General features: G+C 34.2%; 2 protein-coding genes and 1 non-coding gene across 11 annotated transcripts in view; 1 reads left to right on the plus strand and 2 right to left on the minus strand.

Moving 5' to 3' along the window:
• The window catches only part of LOC107631143 (RNA cytidine acetyltransferase 1), a 568,507-nt gene extending 554,512 nt beyond the window's left edge, over positions 1–13,995 (plus strand). The window contains exons 1-28 of one of the 9 annotated variants that reach the window (XM_016334485.3): positions 2,868–3,358; positions 4,360–4,511; positions 4,611–4,722; positions 4,887–4,978; positions 5,109–5,280; positions 5,395–5,517; positions 5,655–5,828; positions 6,018–6,128; positions 6,225–6,358; positions 6,446–6,539; positions 7,463–7,564; positions 7,838–7,974; positions 8,091–8,188; positions 8,360–8,483; positions 8,569–8,656; positions 8,750–8,849; positions 8,936–8,988; positions 9,399–9,575; positions 9,667–9,704; positions 10,296–10,389; positions 10,850–11,029; positions 11,108–11,216; positions 11,589–11,658; positions 11,970–12,117; positions 12,495–12,623; positions 12,941–13,066; positions 13,263–13,328; positions 13,461–13,995. In XM_016334485.3, the coding sequence (XP_016189971.1) occupies positions 4,618–4,722; positions 4,887–4,978; positions 5,109–5,280; positions 5,395–5,517; positions 5,655–5,828; positions 6,018–6,128; positions 6,225–6,358; positions 6,446–6,539; positions 7,463–7,564; positions 7,838–7,974; positions 8,091–8,188; positions 8,360–8,483; positions 8,569–8,656; positions 8,750–8,849; positions 8,936–8,988; positions 9,399–9,575; positions 9,667–9,704; positions 10,296–10,389; positions 10,850–11,029; positions 11,108–11,216; positions 11,589–11,658; positions 11,970–12,117; positions 12,495–12,623; positions 12,941–13,066; positions 13,263–13,328; positions 13,461–13,715 (3,099 nt within the window). In that variant the 5' untranslated portion in view covers positions 2,868–3,358; positions 4,360–4,511; positions 4,611–4,617 and the 3' untranslated portion in view covers positions 13,716–13,995. Of the gene's footprint in view, positions 1–2,867; positions 3,359–4,359; positions 4,512–4,610; positions 4,723–4,886; positions 4,979–5,108; positions 5,281–5,394; positions 5,518–5,654; positions 5,829–6,017; positions 6,129–6,224; positions 6,359–6,445; positions 6,540–7,462; positions 7,565–7,837; positions 7,975–8,090; positions 8,189–8,359; positions 8,484–8,568; positions 8,657–8,749; positions 8,850–8,935; positions 8,989–9,398; positions 9,576–9,666; positions 9,705–10,295; positions 10,390–10,849; positions 11,030–11,107; positions 11,217–11,588; positions 11,659–11,969; positions 12,118–12,494; positions 12,624–12,940; positions 13,067–13,262; positions 13,329–13,460 lie in introns of those variants that run through there. The other 8 variants (XM_016334486.3, XM_016334488.3, XM_088508045.1 and 5 more) reach the window with 8 other exon arrangements.
• Positions 13,996–14,747: 752 nt separating this feature from the next.
• On the minus strand, positions 14,748–14,818 carry TRNAG-GCC (transfer RNA glycine (anticodon GCC)). Its single transcript has one exon. It is a non-coding gene; the product is annotated as a tRNA-Gly (tRNA).
• An 881-nt stretch (positions 14,819–15,699) lies between these two features.
• On the minus strand, positions 15,700–17,505 carry LOC107631142 (putative F-box protein At5g62660). The gene has a single exon (XM_088508048.1). The coding sequence runs from the start codon at positions 17,249–17,251 to the stop codon at positions 16,031–16,033; it is 1,221 nt and encodes a 406-aa protein (XP_088364174.1). The 5' UTR covers positions 17,252–17,505; the 3' UTR covers positions 15,700–16,030.
• Between the last annotated feature and the right edge of the window lie 6,986 nt (positions 17,506–24,491).

Consider the following 24,491-nt stretch of genomic DNA (forward strand, 5'->3'; position numbering starts at 1 on the left):
AACAGTGATGCTGGCGTAATACTTGAGTGCGAAAATCCCATTATGTTGTGTACCTCACAAGTAAGTTCTTTGTCGGAGTTGAAGAGTCTGATATTGGGTAGCATTGGTGGTTGCGAAAAAAAAAAAAGATCGGTAGGGTAGGGTATCAGTTTCGTTTATTTTGGCTCTACGACGACGAACATGTGCGTCTCATGTTTGACATTCATGGGAGAATCATGGCAAAATAAGTGATGGAACTTTTTTCAGAGGTAAGTGATGTCGATGGTAGTAGATCTGGCCAGTTGGATTTTGTGCAGGACGACCCTTTTTTCGCACCACCACCACTACACGTTGCTAGTCCAGTGAAAGACATGGACGTTGATGGTGAGAACTCCAACGAGGAGTATGTTGTGGATAGCAACGACATTGGTTCTTCTGAAAATGATGAGGAGGAGGAGTTTGTACCAGAGACGCTAGTCGAGCCATCAATTTGGTATCTTTTGCCTGTCCCGCACCCAATTCCGACTTTATCAGTTGTACCCAGTTATTATCAAACACTGGATATGGACGCGATGCACGAGAAAACTCCATTTTCCAATACGGGTGAAGACGATTACAACTTAGATGATGGTGTGGAGTTTTAGGTTGGCCATAAATTCAAAAGCAGAGATGCAATGATGCAAGTGAAGAATTACAGCATTCGCAGAAATGTTGAGTACTGAGATGTGGAGTCAGATCGATTGAAGTACCATGTGTACTGCCAGCAATATTAATAAACATGTAGTTAATAACTAAATTAATAAATATGTAGTTAATAAATTGATTTAAATAAAAACATTGACTTAAATAATTAATAACTAAATTAATAAACATCTAGTTAATAAATTAACTTAAAAGACATTTATTTAAATAATTAATAATTTAATCACCAAACATCTACTTAACAACTTATTTTAAATATAAACAAAATGAATAACATTTACTTAAGAATTTAATTTAACTAATACCTAAAATCATATTCTATCAATCCTTCGTAACAATATATTTATCTACCAAACATGTGTTGCAGTGACGGACCCAGAAAAATTTTATAGTGGGGCAAAATATAATAAAATTTAAGTATAGATATATTTTTTTGGCTTCCCACAATACCTAACAAGTTAAGGGCTAATCTATTATGACTTTGAATTTTATTTAAGAGTCTGTAATTGGCCAATGAATTGCTATCCATACGAGATGAAATTCGAACTCCCAACACTTGCTTAAGAGAATGATGACTAAGTTGATCACTCCATCAATTCAAATTAGTTTAGATATATTCAAAGTTTAAATTATAACTATCTATACATATTGATAAAAACTACCCACAGTATAATATTCCAAATAATAAAAACAATAATTTATAATGACTTTTTTTTTTTATTTTTAACATGACAATATTATTTTTCTATATATATTATTAAAAAATTATTTTATTTTTTGTTATCTCATATTTAAGTATTTAACTGTTAAATCTATTTATTATAGTCTTTATAGTATAAATAATTTTTTTAACCAAATAATTACTATAATCAAGACTATTTTAATAATAGATATTAATACAGTATATTAATATATAGATAATATAATTTTTATCTTAAATATTTTTTTTAAAAAACACTAATAATTTGAGTTGTATTTAATTAAAAAACTAAATTTTAATTTAATTATTAACAATTAACTAATATAATAAAATTAATTATCACTTTTTTTTGAGTTTATTTATTTATTTTTTATTGTTATACTAACTCAAATTTAATAATATAATTATTATTATTATATGTTAAGTTTAACAAAAAAAAATTAACAAAAAAATTATTTATATTTTATTTTGCAGTTAATATAATATAAAAGGGACAAATATATATATATATATATATATTATTTTTTAAAAAATTTTGTGGGGGCAAATGGCCCCTCTTGATTACACATAAGTCCATCCCTAATGTGTTGTATACTAATTCTATAAAAGTTTCTTAAGACTATGTTTGTTTGAGAGGAAATGGAAAGGAAATAAAAGAGAGAAAAAGAAATGAAAAAAAAAGATTATTTTTTATTATTTGGTTGAAGAAAGAAAATTAGAAGAAAAAAATGAATAATACAAGGATAAAATTATCTTTTTATAACATTTCTTCCTTTTTTATTTTCCTTTAATCCAAACACAACTAAGAAAAAAAAAAATTCACTCAATTTCTTTCCTTCCAACCAAACATAGCCTAAGTATGGCTACACATATATACTCTAACATAATTAAACAGAAAGAAACAACACTAACCTCAGAAGTCGGCTGCCCACACGCTGTGTCATGTCACGTTCAGTCGATTGATATCCGGATCATGTGCATCTGTGCACGCCATGCTCACCAAATAAGTCGATAATATAGTTAGAAGATGTTAGAAGTTAGAGGACAATTGAAGAAATGAATGAAAAACCTATCCAAATTGTAAACGAATTGTATATATAGACTGCATTTAGTCTTATCTCATTTACGGTGTAAATGAAATAAAATTGTATGTATCTCGTTTATACTGTAAACGAGATAAGACAAAATACGCCATATCACGTTTATACTCGTGGTGACGTACTGACGTTTGCATATGTGGTGTGCATAGTTTTGAAATCGAACCGGACCAACCGATTCGGTTAGATTAATTAGGAACCGGTCATTAAAACGGTTTGATTAGCCTTAAAAATCGACTAACAAAAAACCGGTAAAAAACCGGATAAACCGGCGGTTAACCGATAAACCAATGAAACCAGCCGATTTTTTAGATATTTTCCGGTTTGGTGCACCCTCCAAAACGACGCGCGTTTTGACCTTTATTGACAAAAAAAAAAAAAAAAACCCTAAATGGCCAAAACCCTAAAACTCCCCAACGCAGCGCCACGCCGCCACTCCTCCCTTTCCTCTTCCAGCTTAAACTTTGAACTTTGAAATTGAAAGATCAAAAGAACCCTAGACCCGCAGCCCGCACAGCCCCCACATTCCCCTTCTCCGTCGTCGTCCCCTTCCTTCGTTGCGTGTCTCAACCCAGTCTCTCTTCACTGCGTGCGCCGTCGCTGCTTCTTCGCCCCTCGCTGTGGGTCGTCGCTACTCAGCTCCTCGCCGTGGGTCGTCGCTGTTCTGCTCCTCGCCGTGGGTCGTCGCTGTTCCGCTCCTCGCCGTGCGTCATTTCTGCTTCTCTGCCTCCTCGCCAGTCTTGCTGGGTGGTCTCTGCTTCTCTGCTCCTCACTCGCCGTCTCTGTCCTCGTCGTTGAGTGGTTGACAGTTTGTCAATTTCTTGAGTTGTTGGGTGTTCAGCTAACTGGTGGTGATGGGTAGCTAGAAGAGGGTAAGTGGGTAAGATAGCAATTCATTGTTACAATTCTTCACAGCATTTCTCCGCAAAGCATTTTTCTATTAGCACAAAAGTTTATTTTGACATCTTTCTCTTGAAAAATAATTTAGCCTTACATTTTCCCTACTAAAGACCTTCAAACTAATTAAGCTCCACATAGGCTTGCTGCTTGAGATTTTGTTAACTAAAGTGACAATGATGAGGGCTTAAATGATAGGATTAATGATGATGGAAAGAACGAAGAACTGGATGATGAATTTGATGATTTTCTTGATAGCAAGCCTGTTCTAGAACTGCAGGGTGTGGATCCAAAGAGGGGTTGGAGATGGTAGTCATTGTTTAATTGTTTATGATTTTTATTTGTTACTATAGACATTGATAGAGATGGAACTTTGGTTTGGTATCTGCAGAAAATCTAATCCACAGATGTAAATATACCTGATGTCTTTGAAATGCTATGATTGCATTAAAGTTTTCATTGTGCATAAATGGTAATGTTTAAGCATGAAAATTGAATTGATTCTGAATATAACTCTGCTGAAGCCAATTAAAGAGAATTCTTCACTAAATGGAGATTGAGTCTTTAAAGCCGAAGAAAATTACCAGAGCTTAGAATAGTTTCTTTTTATTTATTTTTTATTTATGTTATTCTTCATGAGTTTAAACTTTAAAATGATAATCAGTGATATGTTTTTTTGTTGCATTTTGTATAAAAATATTAGAAATTATTGTTTGAATATTTGAAATTTATATATTAAATTTTTAATAATTTTATTTTATATTTAACTAAATCGGTTAAACTCCGGTTGAACCACTAAACCGTTGAACCAGTTACTGCACTGGTTTATTTACCAGTTCGGTTGATAAGAAATATAATAGATTTTTGGTAAAAATGTTACAAAGTATATATTTTGGTAAATAAAATATTATTTAAAAAAAAAACCCCAAGACATGACGGTTGGTCTTGTTATTTTATTTTAATTTTAACTTTTATTCTTTTTAGTTTTTATTATAGATGAAAAAACCGAAGTTAACCCCTCCATAAACCCTAATACCAACTGACATATTCAACGTTCCTCATTCCTCAACACACACTTTCTGCCGTCGACGCACGCCACTGTGTGTCACCGCTGTTTCCACCGTCTATTTAGTCAGGTCTTGTTGCTTCCTATCGTAATCTCTCCTATGCTCTTTTTTTTTTCTCTCTCTCCTTGTGAGCTAATCACTCATTTGAAAACTTCAATTTCGCTGCAGAGAAGAGATGAGGAAGAAAGTGGACGAACGAATCAGAAATCTCATAGAGAATGGCGTCAAAACAAGGCACAGGTCCATGTTCGTCATCATCGGCGACAAGTCACGTGACCAGGTCTCTGTTACACACGCCATTTCCTTCTGTAGTGCAGTGATAGGTTCTGCCGAATTTTATACGGTTTTGGAAGCTTAATTTTATACCGTGAAGGAAATTAGAAGGCATTGCATTTTTTCTTTCTCTCTTTTTTGAGTGCTAAACACAGTCTTTAATGTGTGCAGATTGTGAATCTTCACTACATGCTTAGCAAGGCCCAAATCAAATCCAGGCCAACTGTTTTATGGTGTTACAAGGACAAACTTGAACTCAGCAGGTTCTGCATATATAATTGATGCCTTGGTTTTGTTTTTATGTGATTTAGTTGTGGTAATATCCAGTGTATATGTTCTGTTTGAGTTGTTGTAGACATGGTTTTAACATGATTAAGATCATTGTGAATGCAGTCATAGGAAGAAACGTGCTAAGCAGGTTAAGAAATTGATGCATAAGGGGCTTTTGGATCCTGAGAAAGTTGATCCTTTTTCGTTGTTTTTAGAGAGTACGGGTTTAACTTATTGTTTATACAAGGATTCTGAAAGAATTCTCGGGAATACTTTCGGAATGTGTATACTCCAGGTATCTTATGCTTCCTATTAATTTTCTTTGTTGTTCTTTCCATGTTACTTTTTCTTTTGTCTCTTTTTTTTCCCCACTGAGATGCATCAATTTCGCCATTGTCTTTCCTTTTAGGATTTCGAGGCGTTGACACCTAATCTCCTAGCAAGAACAATAGAAACAGTTGAGGGAGGAGGGTTAATTGTTCTGCTGCTTCGTTCATTATCCTCACTTACCAGTCTCTACACCATGGTGATGGTATGAACACAGATTCATCAGAATTGATGTTTAAGTACTTTTTCTTTTATTCTTTTTGTTTTTATTTTGAATTTTAAACATCTACTTTTCGGTTAAGTCATACAAAATGCAAATTTTCTGTTGTTCACTGGTTGCAGGATGTCCATGATAGATTCCGGACTGAATCTCACTCTGAAGCTACTGGGCGCTTTAATGAGCGTTTTTTATTATCATTTGCTTCTTGCAAGGCATGTGTGGTCATGGACGATGAGTTGAATGTACTACCAATTTCATCTCATATTAGGTCTATTAGCCCAGTTCCTGTTAAGGAGGTACTATGATATCATCTATAACTATCTGTTTCCTTTTTGTTTCTGTGCTCTGTGAAAATTTTGAGAAATTTTTATTATGATGTTGCCAAAAGCATTTAATTTACCATGTGCTCTTTTCTTCTCTCCTTTTTTGGCTGCCAAGTAAAACTATTAACTATCTAATTTTGTGCCTCTAAATTGATGTTTCAGGACTCTGAGGGACTCTCAGAAGCAGAGCAGGACCTGAAAAACCTTAAAGAACAACTCAATGAAGATTTTCCGGTTGGACCGTTGATTAAGAAGTGTTGCACATTGGACCAGGTTTGTGTTAACTCAACCTTGGATTGTCTACCATGGTTAATCAAAGTAGTTTTTCCTCTATGGTGGATGCAAGCTTTACATGGTTTTTGGTAATAGGGAAAAGCTGTCATCACATTTCTGGACGCAGTTCTGGACAAGACCCTTCGTAGCACTGTTGCATTGTTGGCTGCTCGTGGTCGTGGGAAATCAGCTGCTCTTGGTTTATCAATTGCTGGAGCTGTTGCTGTGGGGTATGTGCTTTTGATGCTTATAGATACAGTTATTGCTCATATTTATGTTGACTTTGTTTGGATCTGATTGTAAGATTGCCTATGTAGGTATTCAAATATCTTTGTAACTGCACCAAGCCCAGAGAACTTGAAAACCTTGTTTGAATTTATATGCAAAGGTTTTGAGGCACTTGAGTACAAGGTACTAGTTCACTTCACTTACAGCTGTTATCATTATTCATTGCTTTAGTAAGAAACAAGTTGCAAAATCTGCATTGATGGCAAATGGGCAGTTAGATTTAGGTAATGGACTGGCGTCCTAACTCCTAAGTACCTTTCTTGTACATTTTCATTTATATTAGATATCCTAACGGTTCATCCAACATCTCTTAATTGCTAAATATCAACTTCTGGACTACATCTACTTTCTTATTCAAATGGTTGTCTAGGAAAACTTTGCAATAAAGAGAATATTATTTTGCTTTCCAAGAAGAAATCAAGGGATCTTCTCATCTTAAAAATGAGTATATTGAAGAGAACAGAAGAGAAATAGGGAAAGCGTGAACTAATATGTACAAGTGAGATAGATAATGGTGTGTTGATAGTCTGACCAAAAACATGTGCATATAATTAGTCAATTTAGGTAAGTAATGGAGCTGGAAAACATATCCTTTCAACTATACATAGTGAATTCTGTTAATAATATGTATTATTTATGTCTGAGAAATTATTCCCTATACCGAGTGTTATGGCGTGCTTATTTGCCACTTATTTGTTTTTTCTCTCTTCCCCAAAAAAATGTAATAAACTTCCCTATTAAATTCCATTCCATGCAATACATTTGAAGACCAAGGAAAACATTAAAGTTTCCACATTCATATTATAAGTGTACCTAACTGTTTACTTTTCTAGTCAATAGGATACCAAATGATTGATCACTTCACATTGATTTTGCATCTTATTATCTCCTTTTAACTTTATGTTTTTTGGGAACAGGAGTGAGTGAGAATAGAATGTTCCTGAAAACTGTTTATAGTATTTGAATCCCAACCTCTTGCCTTTCGGTTGGTTTGTGTATAAAAACTTGATTAAATTCGAAAGTGCTGCTCTTTCCTATGTAAACAGGAACACATTGATTTTGATGTGGTACAAAGCGCAAATCCTGAATTCAAGAAAGCTACTACTGTAAGGATTAACATTTACAAGCATCATAGACAAACAATTCAGGTAAAATTTTTTTGTAATGCAGATGCTTTTACGTTAATAAATGTCTTGATGTTAAGGAAACTTAATGTTTACGTAATGCTATAAGTATAAATTTGGATGTGTATGCTACATTGATAACTTCTTTCCTTTTTTTTTCCCTCTTATAAGGGATATCTTTTATCCTACCGTTATATTGTATTATTCCTCTCACAGCCCTAATGGTAATCTTCTTTTATATATAAAAAAATTGTAAACATGATTCTGAACTTGTGTTTTCATCTAAATGGTTTTCAGTATATACTCCCACACGAGCATCAAAAGCTTTCTCAAGTTGAATTATTGGTTATTGATGAAGCAGCTGCCATTCCACTGCCGCTTGTGAAGTCTTTGCTCGGGCCATACCTTGTCTTCCTGTCATCGACAGTTAATGGGTATGCCTTGTTTTTCATTTTATTTAATGAAGTTTGCTGTGCCTATTGTTTATAGAGCTAACTTCTGATGTGACTTAATTATGGGAAGACTTATTTCTCTTGAAACTCATGGATAGTTATGAAGGCACTGGGCGTTCATTATCGCTAAAACTTCTGCACCAACTAGAAGAGCAAAGCCATGTATCTTCCAAGAGCACGGAGGGATCTGGTTCTGGTACTTAGTTCTTCTAGCTTTTATTAGTCAATTTTAAATATATAATATGCATGCCATTTTATGCTGAGAAAGGTGGTGCAGTTGAAGGGGATCAAGATTGCTTTTCAACAACTGTTACTGACTGTTATGTGCATGCTTGTTATTTGCTGAATTATGAGTTCTATCTTTCAGGTTCTCTATTTAAGAAAATAGAACTGAATGAGTCCATCAGATATGCTTCTGGAGATCCCATAGAGAACTGGCTTAACACTCTACTATGCTTAGATGTTTCAAGTGCCATCCCTAATCTTAGCAGGTTATATCCAGTGTTTTCATATCATATTGGAAACTTGGACCATCCTTTTTTCCTCTCTGTTTATGGTTCTTCGTTCTGCAATTAGGTTACCTCCACCCAGTGAGTGTGATCTATACTATGTTAATCGGGACACCCTCTTTTCCTACCATAAAGATAGTGAATTGTTTTTGCAGGTAAAAACCAGAATTATCTGATGATTTTGGCTGGAATGATAAATAATTATGCCTGTATTTATTTGCTGTACTAATATATTGATATTCTTGCAGCGAATGATGGCCTTGTATGTTGCTTCACATTACAAAAATTCTCCAAATGATTTGCAGCTGATGGCAGATGCTCCAGCACACCACTTATTTGTATTACTTGGTAGATTTGGTTTCCTTTCTAGTTATTTTTCCTGTGTTTAAATTGATGTGGCTTGAACTAGATATATAATACTATTCAAATTACAGGACCTGTTGACGAATCAAAGAATCAACTTCCTGATATCTTGTGTGTCATCCAGGTTTGCATCTTTGGCATAAATTATCCTTGTCTTCGTTTGTTACATATCTTCACATGATCTGTTTTAACATGACCTTAGGATCTGCAATTTTCTCCTTATCTGCTCTTTGCCTCTCGTCAGATTAACGTGTGATAGCTGATATCATTGTACGAACTATGAAGTTTCAATATCAATGTGTGAAGTTTCATTTGTTTAGCATAAATTTTGTTGTTCTTGCTTGATTGTGATGGGTAAAAACTGTGTAGCTACAAGCATTAGCAAATGGCTGTGATTCTTTGAAGCTTGTATTACTTTGTACCAGCAGTTACTTGGTGTTAGTTTTAGTATGTAATTTCTTGTTATGTTTATCTCCTATTTCTGTTTAGCTTGCACGTCCATTTGTTGTGATTTCTGACATTCATAGCTTACAGGTCTGTCTTGAGGGGCAGATATCTCGCCAGTCAGCAATCAAAAGCTTGAGTGATGGTCATCAGCCTTTTGGGGATCAAATTCCATGGAAATTCTGTGAGCAATTTCGTGATACAGTTTTCCCCTCACTTTCTGGTGCTCGTATTGTACGCATTGCTACACACCCAAGTGCCATGAGGGTAATTCTGTATGAAGGCATATCTTTCTGTTACTAACCTGATTCTCCAAAGGCGTGACACCCTCTTACATTTCATCATCTTTCTTTTACAGCTTGGATATGGTTCACAAGCAGTTGACCTTTTAATACGGTGAGAGCAGATTGCCTCCTTGCTTCAATTGATGTTCACTTTAGCTTTCTTTTCCTTATTCTTTTTAACTTTCTTAAAGCGTTCTTCAAAAGTTTATTTTTACATCTATTTGGTTTTAGTGTGCCTTGGTTCAACTGTGTAGTTGAAAATATGTTGCTGCAGCCTCCAGTCAATTATTATTCTAATCAAGAGCTAATGTAGGTGCTGATATCTCTTATAATTAGAATTGTATTAAATGGTGCAGTACTATAATTCTGAAAATATATTTGTGTTGTTTTAATTACACTTCTCCATCAAGTTACCATTTTTTTTTAGTCTAAGGTGTTGCCTTGGAATGGGGCCTGGTGATTAGAGTTTCTAGTGGTGAGAGCTGCTTCTTCATTTATGGGATAAGCTTCTAGCCTTAAGCATGGGTCCGCCAGGGAAAATGATTTAGCTTGTTTTGGTACCATCCAGATCCAGTACATTGATACTCTGCTTTGAAAGATGTTGTCTCAGGGGCCAGGGCACTCATTTTAGTCTTATATATAAAATATGTAAAAATGTTTAACGTAGATTCAGTTGATCATTTGCATTGCCTACTTTTTACAGTTACTATGAAGGACAACTTACTCCCATCTCTGAGATCGATGTTGAAGATGAAGTGCAAGCTCCACAAGTTAGAGTTACAGAAGCTGCAGAGAAGGTATATTTCTGCTGAACTCCAATATGTATTATGTACAGATTAGTTCTGTTCATTTCTTTATCAGAAGTTAATTTATGCCATAGCGGGATATTGGAGCTATCCGAGTCTTTTTTATAGGCCTGCTGACAGCCACTAGTGCGAAAGCTTCAATTAGTTGCTTATACTTGTTTTCAGGATATTACTAAAGCATTTCATAGTTAGAGATAGTAAAGAAATACTCATTATTAAGTACTTTCGATCAGGTCCTTGCTTATGTATCCTGGCCTTCTTAATTGCTTCCTATAATAAACATTAGGGTAATGTTTGGTATCTGAGTTAAAACATACAGTTGACTGGCAGCAACTGGATCAAAAATGGCAGATTTCATTTGATTTGTTATTGTTTTTTCTTGAGTTTATCAATTTCTCTTTATGTTTCTATATGCTTAGCCTTTTTAATGATATGATGATAATCAATACAGGTTTCGTTGCTTGAAGAAAATATAAAGCCTAGAACAAATCTTCCTCATTTGCTGGTACATCTGCGTGAAAGACGGCCAGAGAAGCTCCATTACATTGGCGTCTCATTTGGGTTAACCTTGGACCTTTTTCGCTTTTGGAGAAAGCATGCATTTGCTCCGTTCTACATTGGCCAGATTCCAGTTAAGATTTAGTTTTTCTTAGGCCGCAGACAATAATAATGAAATTTATTTTACAGATGACATATGTTTACTTTACAGAATGCTGTGACTGGTGAGCATACGTGCATGATCCTGAAACCTTTGAACAATGATGAAATTGAAGTTGATGGATCAAATCAATGGGGGTTTTTTGGTCCGTTTTATGAAGGCGAGTTCATCTTCCTTTGTGCTGGATATAGAACCATTTATGTGCCTCCTTGCCTATTCATGACATTGCATAAGTTTCTATTGTCATGGGGTTTACAGTTTAATCATTGTTACACCCAATTTTCTAAATAAAAGTTAAATTTTACTATAATATAGCATAGTATAGGTCTGTGCATAGCCCACACTTTTAAGTCTATAAGATGCTTGTGCCCGTGTGTTGGGGAGAGGGAGGGTGCTGAATATAAAGCCATTTATGTACCTTTACGCAATAGTTTAAGCTCTTGGAAGAGATTATTCAAGAAAGTATGCTATATGATTTGCCTTCAATATTGATCATTAACTTTGTTAATTTTTATATGATTTTTGTTTGTAGATTTTAAGCAAAGATTTACAAGACTTCTGGCTTCCACTTTTCGTGGTATGGAATACAAGCTTGCTCTGAGGTTAGTATTAGGAATTTACATCTTTTTCCATTCTCAATTTGCAACATTGATGTGATATTTCCCCCACGAAAATTTTAAGATATAAAATTATATAGATGCTTTTACTCAACAGTTAATAGTTTTGATCCTGGATATTGAAAGGAAGTCAAGCGATTCATTTTCTTATGCTTTTCGTAAACTTCTAAGACTGTTGCATAACATACTCATCAACTAAAATTTAGAGTGCATTGAACTCAATGGGTTCTTCTCCCCTGATATTTATCGCCATCATTGAAATACTTGTTCTATTCATATTGTGATAATTCATCCAGCATCATAGATCCAAAAATCAATTTCATGGACCAAGAACCTTGGAAGACCAATTCTGATAAATATTTGGGATCTGTTAGAGAATATCTATCACCACATGATATGAAGCGACTGGAGGCTTATGTTGAAAATCTAGCTGACTTCCATCTGGTAAGATCTCATATATTACTAACCAGAATTTCCAAGTGGTGCCTTGATATGTTCAATGCTTTATTTGGAGATTAAAGAGGTTCTTCACAAGGAGCAAAATTTTTCCCCTGATGATGTCCAGTGATTTCCCTTTTTGAAGTAGAATTTCATCTTGTGCACATGAAAAACACCTTAAGAAAATAATGATTAAGAAATGAATAAGTGAATGGGGGTTTCAAGGAGGTCGTCTAAGACCAAAATTTGTGCCCCATATACATACTGCTGAATATCTGATATATTATATGGTCAATTCACTGTGCCAATACGTACGATTCTCAACACCTGTTTATATGATTTGGAGTGCTTTTAAGTATATCATGACCCTCCTTGTTGGACAGATTTTAGATATTGTTCCCACCATTACACATCTGTTCTTCCAAGAAAAGATTCCAGTTACATTGTCATATGCCCAGGCTTCTGTGTTACTGTGCATTGGACTGCAGAACCAGAACATTTCATACATTGAGGTTTGTTTATTTACTTACTGATTTCTTTAGATGAAAATTGAAATATAACTCAGATGACTAGTTGGCACCGTATGGCTTGTATATGTAAGATAACTGAAGTCCTCCTTTCAAAATGTATAATCATGTAATTTGACGATTCATCATGATACATGTTCTCTATCAAAATTCAAAATTATTCAACTTTTTTTTTTATTTCAGTAGATCTCGACCTTGTTTGTCATGATTAAACATAGTTTTCATGTTTTACATCTTTCCCTATTGTTTTCCTTCCACAAAAGATAGATTCACTTCCTCTATGTACCCTTCTCATTTAATAGGAACAAATGAAGTTGGAAAGGCAACAAATATTGTCTTTATTTATAAAGGTTATGAAGAAGTTTTACAAATATTTATACGGTCTTGCATCCAAGGAGATTGAATCAACCTTGCCCCGACTGAAAGAGGTAAGCTTATTGATAATGTTACCTTGTCTATTCCATAGCTTTATTCTTTCAGAAGAATTCTTCACAAATTGGTCAGTGAACTCGTCATATATGTGTGCTGCTGTGTATAAAGTTTCCTAATATTTGGTTCTCCTTTGCATGTCTCACTAATGTGCCTACTTTTTCATATTTACCCTTCATCTGTTTTTGCCCCCAGATTGTTATGGAACCTCATAGTGTCTCTGTGGATGAAGATCTAAATAATGCAGCTAAACAAGTTGAGGTATGCTTGTTTCTCATTTGCTTTATTCTGTTGAATATTCTTGTGTGGATCCCCATACGGCCATAGCTCCTTTCTCCAACCTCTCATTTGAAGTAGCTCTTAACTCTTGCGTGATTATTTATTACTGGATAGGATGACATGAAGTCAAAAACAGAAGCACTTTTTGCTCCTGATATGATCCAACAGTATGCCATTCAAGATGGAGAATCCAGCCTTGAGAATTTGTTACAAAATAATGGTGGAAAGATACCCACTGGCGGACTTGTTAGCGTGAAATCCAGTAAGAGTGTTGTCAAACCCGAAAAAGAGAAGAGAAGCCATAAGACTGACAAAAAGCGGGAAAAAGACAAACACAGCAATAAATCAAGCAAAAGGAAAAGGACTTGACTTTGAGGAGAATCAAAGTTAAACCTGTTAGTTGACTGATCGTTTGGGTTACAGTCAAAAGAGTGTTGTATAATGCAAAGTTGAAGATGCAGGAAAATTTTTGACCTCGCTAGAAGCTATCATATGAATGCATGTACCAGCCCGTTCTCTTGTATAGCTTAGCTACAGAGCATGGCCATAATGTGGACTATGTAGGACAGTAGGAGGCAATTGCCAGTTTTGTAATTTACACATTAAAATTATCACAGGTGATTAAATTGGTCTCACGTTATATTCGAAATTGTGGTGGTCGGAATTTGAAATTCAATTATAAAGGGTATTAGTATATCATCAAAAGGGTACACCATAATGTAGACTCTTGCGAAAAGCACTAGTTGCTGTAGTTTAAAAATTATTCTGTTCTTCCAATTTGCGCGAGTGCCATCTTGAAATTTTATTATTCGCATCTGTAAAATGCGAAATTATATTTATCGAAAACAAAAAGATTTTTTGCGCATGTGTTCCACCAAAAAAATATAAAGTTGCTCTAATTTTTCAAGAACTAGTAACCAGTTGTTTGGATAGGTGGGATATAAGTCATATAACTCTTAGGATGTGTGTGGTTCAAGTATTATTTTATTATAAAGATTCCATTCTTATGGGAATCAAAGATACCCAAGGGAAATGTGGGAATTGAAATGATAGTATTTTGATTCCCTGGAATCAAACTTGCTTAGGAATAGCTTTTCAAACTTTGAACCAAACATAGGAATATATAGGAATATGATATTCCTATCTTACAATTCCTAGGAATTATTTATAATTTCGCCAACCACACACACCCTTAAAGTATGGTGTTACAAACATCAAGTAAAGATCAGGATTAAAGACTTATCTCAACGTCTATTAAAAAAAAAAAGTCTTGTTGTACACCAGTTAGCCTGAAGCCCTGCACAAACAAACAATTTAATGAGATGGAGCGACGCCAATAAAGTGAGTATCGAATAGCGAGAACTCTACGTCTCTGTGTACCTTAATTTTAAAAGAAATTTATGCACCAGCCGGGAATCGAACCCGGGTCTGTACCGTGGCAGGGTACTATTCTACCACTAGACCACTGGTGCCAATTGAATACCAAGTTTCAACGGCTAAATATAGATTCTTTTGCAAGGTTCGCATTCTCCCTTACGTTTTTTCGTTTTTCAGGTTACAAAGGTTCAGCCGTTCAGGAGAGTTTTTATGCTAATTTATGTATGTAACTATTTTCCAAATGTCAATGAATTTATTTACTACATAATTCACTAATCAGAAGATTGAAATTTCGAACATTTTATGTCGCTCCTTATTCCCTGAGAAGAATAACATAAGTGGTACATGCATTCTTGATTCTTCTCCACATAGGTTAACTGGTATATAGGGTAGATGAATTGGCAATAAACAAAGTATAAAAAATACAATTCCCAAAACAATTAATAATGTGAGCAAAGTACAACTACTCTTTAACTCATCACATAATAGAAAAACTTATCTGCATAGTCGGTTGAAATGAGCATCAAATGACTGAATGAGGGCAAGGAACGCCACTCAATCACAGGAAAGAGTTTCACAAAGTCAACAAATAATTAACTATAGAAAAATCTCTTGCTCAATATCCATGAAAATTGAGTTAATTATAGTTGAATATAATACATGGCATATCTCAAAAGTAGTGCTTAACTCAGTATAAAGAACAATGACAAAGATGAGCGCACATAGTTACAGATGAAAACCACATTATTCTTGTTTCCTGAGAGGGAAGAATAAAAGTAGGAGCATCTGAAATATCTTGTGCTTCTTTTTCAATGATGTCTCGGATACACTGGGACTCAAAACAAGTTTGCCCCTCTCAAACAAAAAAAGGAAAAAAAAAAAGTAGAAGAGTTGTTTAGAAGGTTTCAGAAATAAATCATCAATATGTTGAGCACTCTCATAAGTTCAAGGACCAAAATGAATATTCAATCTTCCGTTTCCCAAAAAATGTGTCGTATACCAATAAACTTTTAAACTTTTCAATACATTCCTAAATTCCTTTTTAAAAGGTTCAACAGTCTAAAATGATAGGCAAACAGATTTAATTATATAACAATAAAAACTATCCATGGTCAAACCTGTAAAACAAGGTTACAAAGATTGAAACAAGTAGCTCCGATAGTCTGATGTCTGCCGTGTACCACAATTAAAAAACTAATATCCCATCCAAAATGCACGAGATTGAAATTTCTATTCACCCTAATTGGTATTTTACAGGAGCTAGACAAGTCAAGCCTCTCTTGTGAACGGAAAATGGAGACTACTGTTCAAGCTGAATGTTTGCTACATGCAAGACTTTCTGCATAGTTGAAAGAAACATAATAATTCTCATTTCTGTGAGCTGGTAGATTCTTTAACTCACGACTGTAAGGATTCAAGATGGATAGAGTAGTTTTCACTAGACCAGATTCATCAACATGCTCGAGCAATCGGTGGCAAACAATTTGATCTCTCCAAATACTTATTGGATATACTATCCTTGAAAAGGGCCCTACCCTGTATCGTTTAATCCATCTCTCCCCTTCAGCTGCATATGTATGAGTGTTATCCAATACCCACAAGTCAATCAGAGAAGATTCACCATTTACCATCATAAAATTATGGAAGTTTCCCATCATAAACTGATGAAACATAACAAGTTTGTCATTGTATTCTGCTAGCACAGAGGTAGAGGAGTAAGTAGTGGGCAAAGGGTGTGATTCAGGACCTCTTAACAACCTAAAAATGTCATGTCCAATGTCGAATGAAACCAAACATTCATCAGGATCTTGACTGGACTCGAGCTCGGAGCTCGTGGTGGCCTTCCAAAACATGCCTCCACCGGCGGCAATAGCATTCGATACCAAACATAAATTTTGCAAATTGCTAGCATCAACTTGTCTCCATGACCCACTAGCTAAGGAATACACTTCCACTTGGTTAACATGAATGTCATCAAGAACCACAATTCCATCATTACCCTCATTATCATCATCATCATCAGACTCATAAGACTCACATACACAAATTCTCACTATCTTGTAATCATTGACAAGTGGACTATAGCCAAATCCAAAATAGTAAAGAGTCCTGACATCAGTTAGGGTTCGAGGTACCTGTGTGACTTGTCTTGTTGCTGGATTACAAATGGAAAGAGCGTGATCGGTGTGACGTAAGCACAGCAAGCCATTGCGGGAACCCACAATCTTGGCGCCATTTGAGGCGAAATTGAGAAATTCAAGCTCGTGAACACTGAGGTCAGGTCCAATTAAGCAGAAGGATGTTGGAGTGGAGCACACTGGGGAAGTAGGAGAACGTTGAATTCTCTGAAGAAGAAGAAAACGATTCTGAATTGAGTGGCGAAGGTGCTGTGCCGTGAAATGAGGGGTTCTGAAGAGATTCGCCCAATTCTTTGAGACACACTTGAATCGCATCAAAGATTTCACTGGAAGCCTTTTCAGAATATCTATCATCACATCATCAGGAAAAATCTCACCGTTCTCACCCATTGAAGCCAATCAATCCTTTCTTCTGCGATTCCTTCCACAAACCCTAACTGTTGCTTTAAAGTAAAGTAACTTGCTTTCCTCTTTCCTTTTTCTTCTCTCTCAATAAGAGAGAATACTATTATTAGAAACAGGCTATGCATCCAACCATATTATTGCCATCAAAATTTAATCAAACAGACTCAACAATAACAAAAATTATTACACGCGCGATGCTGTATGTTATTGTGGCTGAGTTTTTTAAATATTGTGAAAAAATGTGTGTTTTTCTTTAATATTTTTCTTTAGGTGAGTTTAACATTGTTATGGGAGAGAAAGAATTTTTTGTCAGAAGATACAAAACGTCTTTTGTACATGATTTAAATTTTTTTAATAAATAAAATCAAAAGGGCACTACCGTTTTGCTAGAAATAAATAATTAAAAAAATAAACATAATTGTTGCCGTTTTGTCTAGAAAGCAAAAAATTTTTAATTTAAAAATAGAAAACGGCGGTGCTGTTTTGTGTTGAAACAAATTTTACTGTTGAAAATGGTCAAAATGGTGGTGACGTTTAGTACAAGTATGAATAAAAAAATTTAAAATTAGCTATATAAGGTATGCTAGTATTATGCGAGAAACACCTTGAATAGAGTGGAAAGTGAACAACACAAAGTTATTTGTCTTTAAATTTTCAGAGAACTTAGAACTCTTTATTCTTTAGCAGTTGAATTTGTTCTTACTTCTTTAGCTGTGAAGTTGTTCTTCATTCTTTAGCAGTTGAAGTTGTTCTGCATTTGTTGAGTGAAATAAGTTGTGGGTAAATGTAATAAGTGTATAAAATGGAGAGTTATGTTAGTTTAAAAATATATTTCAATGGTCAGATTTTGTATGATACACATGAGGGTGTGAGTTTTTTGTATGAGAATCCATGTGTTATTATTGTTTCTCTTTCAATAACATATGAAGGATTTAAGAATGTACTCTGTCAGAGTGTAGGTCAGCAAGGCCGGAAGAGAGTGACCAATATTTTATATAGGTAGCCTGTGTTAGTATTTGGTGGTTTCGTTCAATTTCAAGTAATGCACGTGGCTGACAAAGCTAGTATACAAGGAATGTTTTCGACCTACCATCAAACTAGAGCCCGAGTCTCACTTATCGAGTTATATGTTGAGTTCGAAGAAATTGAAAATATTGATTTTCCGGAACCAATATAGACTGGATGGGTTATAATACCGAAAATGATGAAGAGTTTGAAAGTAATTATGAAGTTGTTGGTCCAACTAAACATGTGGAAGAAGATGATATATCAGTTGAGGGAGATGTAGCAGATGTTGCTAATGCACTAGTGGATCAACATTCATCGGAAAAACTATCGTTTATGCATACTTTGAATCTTGATGCCATATATGTTCCAGAATTTTCTGAATATGTCAATAGAGGTAAAATTTTTTTATTATTATTATTGTTAGAAATATTTGAATTATTATTAGTATTGTTTCGTTGTTATTATTATTATTATTACTAATTATTATTAGTCTTTTTATGAAACGGAGGTTATTATTATTATTATTATTATTATTATTATTATTAGGGATAAGTACGATTTTGGTCCTTAACGTTAAGGGTCAGAATCGAAACCGTTCCTGATGTAGTTTTCGACTTAAAACCGTCCTTAATGTTACATTTCATTTTAAAATGGTCCTTTCTAATAAATTTTTTTAATTTATTCCGAAATTACCCTTACTTTAAAAAAATATAAAATTAAACAAAAAAAAAAAAAAGAAAACGCGTTTTGTTGGGGGGGGGAGGCAAAGGGTATACGAAGGGGAAGGGAGAGGGGGAAGGGGAAGGGGAAGGGGAAGGGGAAAGGGGGGAGGGGGGACGGCGCCGGCGGCAAAGCTTGGAGGGGAAGGAGAAAGGACGTGGGGTTCGGAGTTGGGGGAAGGGGAAAGGACGTGGGGTGGAGGTGGGGGAAGGGGAGAGGCGGAGGGGGGAGGGAGAAGGGGAAAGGGGAAAGGGGGGAAGGGGATGGCGGCTGTCGCTGTCGCCTCGGCTGTTCCCACCGCCGCTGGATCCGTCGCGTGCGTCTGCCTCTGCCTGGCCTCCACCTCTGCCTCGCCGCCTCTGCCTCTGCCTCTGCCTCGCCGCCTCTGCCTCGCCGCCTCGCCGCCTCTGCTTTTGCTTCTGCTTTTTGTTTTCTGCTTCTGGTGTTGTTTGATTTTGTTAAATTTGTGTTTGAATTTTGTTAAATTTGTGCTTCTGGTGTTGTTGATTTTCTGTTTATGTTTCTCTGTGTGGAGGTGGAGATAGAGGTGGGGGGTGGGGGTGGTGGAAGGGAAGACGGGGAGGGGGAGGGGGAAGCAGGGAGGCAGTGAAGGGAAGGGGGAAGCAGGGGAGGCAGTGAGGGGGAGGGGGAGGGAAAACGGGGTGGGGGGAAGGGGGAGGCAGTGAGGGGGAGGGGGGAAGGGGGAAGCAGGGAGGCAGTGAGGGGGAGGGAACATGGGGTGGGGGGAAGGGGGAGGCAGTGAGGGGAGGGGGGAAGGGGGAAGTAGTGAGGGGGAGGGACGCGGGGTGAGGATGAGGGTGAGGGTGAGGGTGAGGGTGGGGGTGGGGGGAGGGGGAGGCGGAGGCGGAGGGGGACGGCGGCGGCGTTGGTGGTGGTGTTGGTGGTGGTGGAGTGACAGTGGGTGTTGATGATGATGATGATGGTGATGATGATGTTGATAATGGTGGTGGAGTGGCAGTTGGTGGTGGTGGTGGTGAAGGAGGTAATTATGTTGGTAGTGGTGAGGGTATTTTTGTCCAAAAAAATTTAAAAGGACGATTTTAATACGAAAAAAAACATTAAACACGATTTTAAATCGAAAATTAGAAGAGGGACAATTTCGATTCTGACCCTTAACGTCAGGGACCAAAATCGTACTTATCCCTTATTATTATTATTATTATTATTATGTGTTACAAGAATTATTTGAATTATTATTAGTATTGGTACGTTATTGTTATTATAATTAACACTAATTATTATAAATATTATTATTAGAATTATTATCTATGGAGGTTATAGAAACACCTAATATTTTATATAAAAAATTTAAAAAATAACCCATGCTCATTAGATAATAATTAAGGCTATATATTTTAGTTAAATTTTAACCTAAAAATCTAAATCACTAAAAAATTATATCCGAATTAAATAAATAATTATGTTTTGAAATCAATTATTTTAAATAAAACTAAAATTATTAAATTTTTTTCTAATAAATTATTTAAAATATAATTAAAATTACTAAAAACGTCTGTTTTTCAAAAAAGTAAAAATTAAAACAAAAGTAAACAAAAATTCTAAAGCGGCCTTTTTCTCACATAAATTATATAAAATCAAACTAAAATTAATAAAAATTCTATTTTTTAAAAAAATTAATTGAACAAAATTAAAATTAAAAAAATATATACTAACATTCAACGAATAATATACACTAACGATACGCTAACAATTAATACTATTATTATAACTATAACAAAGATAATATATTTTTTACTACTCCTAATCAAGAACTAATAATTAATTTATTCATCTACGTAATCAAAAAATTATTTTAAAAATATTATATACTGTTTTTTTTTAACTTTTACTTCAAAACAATAAGATTAACCCTAACTAACTACTAATAATACGTTTAAAATACTAACTTTTTTCTATCTTTGACTGTTGCCGTTTTCTTTGTTGCGGGAATGTGGGGCTGCCGTTTTTTTGTTGTGGGGATGTGGGGTAAACAAAATGAAGAAGAAAGAATGAAGACTATGGATAAGAATAATGGAGACTATGGACTGAAGAAGAAAGAATGAAAGAAGAAGAGAGTTGGCGTTTTCATCGACGTGTGGGAAGAGAGAGGAACCTGCCACGTGTTGATCATGCACAACAAAACGTCAATAACGTTTTGATCAAAACGTTAGTGACGTTTTCCACATAACGGCGTTGACGTTTTCCTTGCAGCATTTGACGGCTCCCATAGCGACGCTAAACTCTCCTGTTTGGTCATTTTGGTGGGTAATACCACCTTTGGCCCAATATTAAAAAAAAAAGTTCTGTTATTGTCGTCGTGATCTTCTTTTTTTCGCGTATTTTTTTTTCATCGTCATTTTTTAGTTGATAGTTGTTGTTATTATTGTATTTTTTTCATCCTTCTCTCTATGGTAGTTTTGTAATATCATGAATTTTTTTTGTTTGATTTTTTATTTTATTTTATTTTATTTTTTTTAAGAGAGTGAAACAAAAAAAAATTATAACAAAATAAAATAAGAATAAGATGAGGAAGAAAAATTTTGAATTGTGTAGAACAACAATACAAAATGTACTTTAATTCACTTAGAAATGAACCGAAATTACATTTAAAATGAACCAAAAATTAAATTCCGAATGAACCAAAATTACTTAATGACGACAATTTACGAACAAACTCGTTTCAAAACAAACACAGATCAGGTGCACCTTATTTAAATCCAGAATGAACCGAAATTACTTAATGACTGCGTTCGAAAACAAGCGCAAAAACAAAATTAAATGATCAGAAATTCACTAAAAAATGAACCGAAATTACATTTAGATTGAACCAAAAATTAAATTTCGAATGAACCAAAATTACTTAATGATGCCGATACTCAAACAAACTCGTTTCAAAATAAGCAAGACTAAGTGCACCTTATTTAAATCTAAAATGAACTAAAATTACTTAATAATTGTGTTTGAAAATAAGCACACAAACAAAATTGAATCATGAACAAAAACACATCTAAATTCATTAAGTGATTTTGCAGTATTATGCATTTCTTTTTCTTTGTTTGATTTTTTCATGTTTTTATTATTTTTAAAAGGGTAAAATAAGAAGAATTATGAGAAAGAAAAATAAGGAGGAGAAGATGAATAAGACAAGAAGAAGAATATGACGAGAAATTTTGAGGAGTTTTTTATTCTTGTTTCTTTTTTGGTTTGATTTTTTTCTCTTTTTCTTGATTTTATTCCTCTCAAGAGAGGATGTGAGGAGGAAGAGTTTTGAATTGTATAGAACAACGAGACCAAATGCACCTTAATCACTCAGAAATGAACCGAAATTACATCCAGGATGAACCAAAAATTAAATTTCGAATGAACCGAAATTACTTAATGTGACGATACACAAAAAAACTCGTTTCAAAACACGAATTGATCAAATGCACCTTATTTAAATATAGAATGAATCAAAATTACTTAATAATTGCGTTTGAAAACAAGCACACAAACAAAATTGAATAATTAGAAATTCACTCATAAATGAACCGGAATTACATCCAAAATGAACCAAAAATTAAATTCTGAATGAACCGAAATTATTTAATGATGACGATACACAAACAAACTTATTTCAAAACAAGCACATACTAAGTCAATTTTGAATAAAAATACATCCAAATTAATTTTGGATCAGACAATGTCATCAATATGGCAAAAATTCGATGATATCGATAACAATAACAATGATAACGATAACGACGATACGTATTAGAAGAAGACGACAATGACGATAACGATGATAATCATGATAATGATGATAATGGAGGAGAAGAATGAAAAGGAAGGAGGAGAAGAAGAAGAAGACGACGATGTAGCATCAGGGGTGAATAAGAATGTGCGTGCATAAATTTGAAACAAGAAGAAGAAGCGCGTGAATCTAGATAGCGTTTGTTTTGAAGTATTGGAACAGAGATTGGGAGACTGAGACTCAGTATCATATTTGTTGGCTCAGAGACTAGTACTAAAATTTCTGTCTCTGTCCCCAAAATTTTAGTATTTCAGTACCTCCAAAAAGTGGAGACGCAGGAGACTAAAATTTTTAGAGATGAAAACCAAAACTTTAATAATATTTTATACCTAAAATACACTCATTTCAATTAATTAATTACAATTTTACCCTTTGTGCTAATTAAATTAGAGCTTCATTCTTATTTCAATTTCTGTCTTTCACTTTGTACCAAACAAAATACTGAGATTTATTTCAGTCTCTGTCTCTTAGTCTCTGTCTCTCAGTCTCAGTCTTTCAGTCTCTGTCTCTCCACCAAACGCTACCTAAAAGACTTGGTTGAACTTGGTTGGTTAAATCACTTGGATGTGGAGCTTTATTGTATTGGAAGATAGTGGAGATATTTTGAATTTTAAATTCGGGTACACTACCAAAAATGCACTCGAATAATTTTGTTGCTGATAAAAATGCACTTGAATTTTGCTATCGATAAAAATAAACTCAAATAATTTTAAAACGCGACAAAATCATCTAACAGTAAATATATATTTCTCGAAAAATATTTTAGAAATTGAATTTTGATGCGATTTTTTGTAAGCATGATTAGAAAAATGAGATATTATTCAAATAGGTTGATTTAAAAAAAATAATATACTAATTTCAAATGTACAGTTTCAAATTACTAATTTTAAATATGTAGCGTAGCATTTTTAGGATATAACTTTTAAAATTTGGATTAATTTAAAAACGAAAATTAAATTGATATTATTTTAATCATAATTATTTTATAATAATACACATATCTATTTATAGTATAAACAAAATAATTATGAATATATCTCGTTTATACTGTAAACGAGATATGTGTATTTTTTCAAATTCTATATATCTCGTTTACAGTGTAAACGAGATACATTCATAATTATTTCGTTTACACTGTAAACGAGATAAATCAATGTGATGTAAATTAATAAATACATTACAAATTATATATTTTGATAAATAAAATAATTAAATTATTTATTTATAAAAAAAATTTAATCTTTAGGAGCATACAGACAGAGTTCAATACCTATCTTCGGTAAAAACTTGCAATTTGGAAGATACGATTGTTATTGTGTAAGAAGTTAGTGTCTCATAATCAGACAAATTATCTCCTATCAAGTAGGGCTGACAATGGATAGAATAGAATACGATTTAGACTTTATACTAATTCTACTTATGCACTTAAAATATTTTTAGAGTAAATTTTTATTTATATCCATGAAATTAAAAATGCTAACAAATCTAATCATAAAAAAATAAAACTGACTTTATTTAAACCCATAAAAAATAGACTTTAGTTGATAAAATTACTAAATTTCTAAAAAATTATTTAAAATTCTCAAATTACCATTCAATTTAATTTAGCCCTAAATTTTAATTTTTTCTTACACCACTGCCATCCTAATCTCCAATCTCATCACCACCTAAATTCTTTTTTAC

This window comes from Arachis ipaensis, chromosome B3 (genome assembly GCF_059453495.1).
Source record: "Arachis ipaensis isolate K30076 ecotype BB chromosome B3, ASM5945349v1, whole genome shotgun sequence".
In the NCBI taxonomy this organism is placed as follows: Eukaryota; Viridiplantae; Streptophyta; class Magnoliopsida; order Fabales; family Fabaceae; genus Arachis; species Arachis ipaensis.

What these genes read in the sequence shown, in the direction of transcription:
- LOC107631142 (XM_088508048.1), bottom strand. Translation starts at nt 17,251, where the DNA reads ATGGGTGAGAACGGTGAGATTTTTCCTGATGATGTGATGATAGATATT.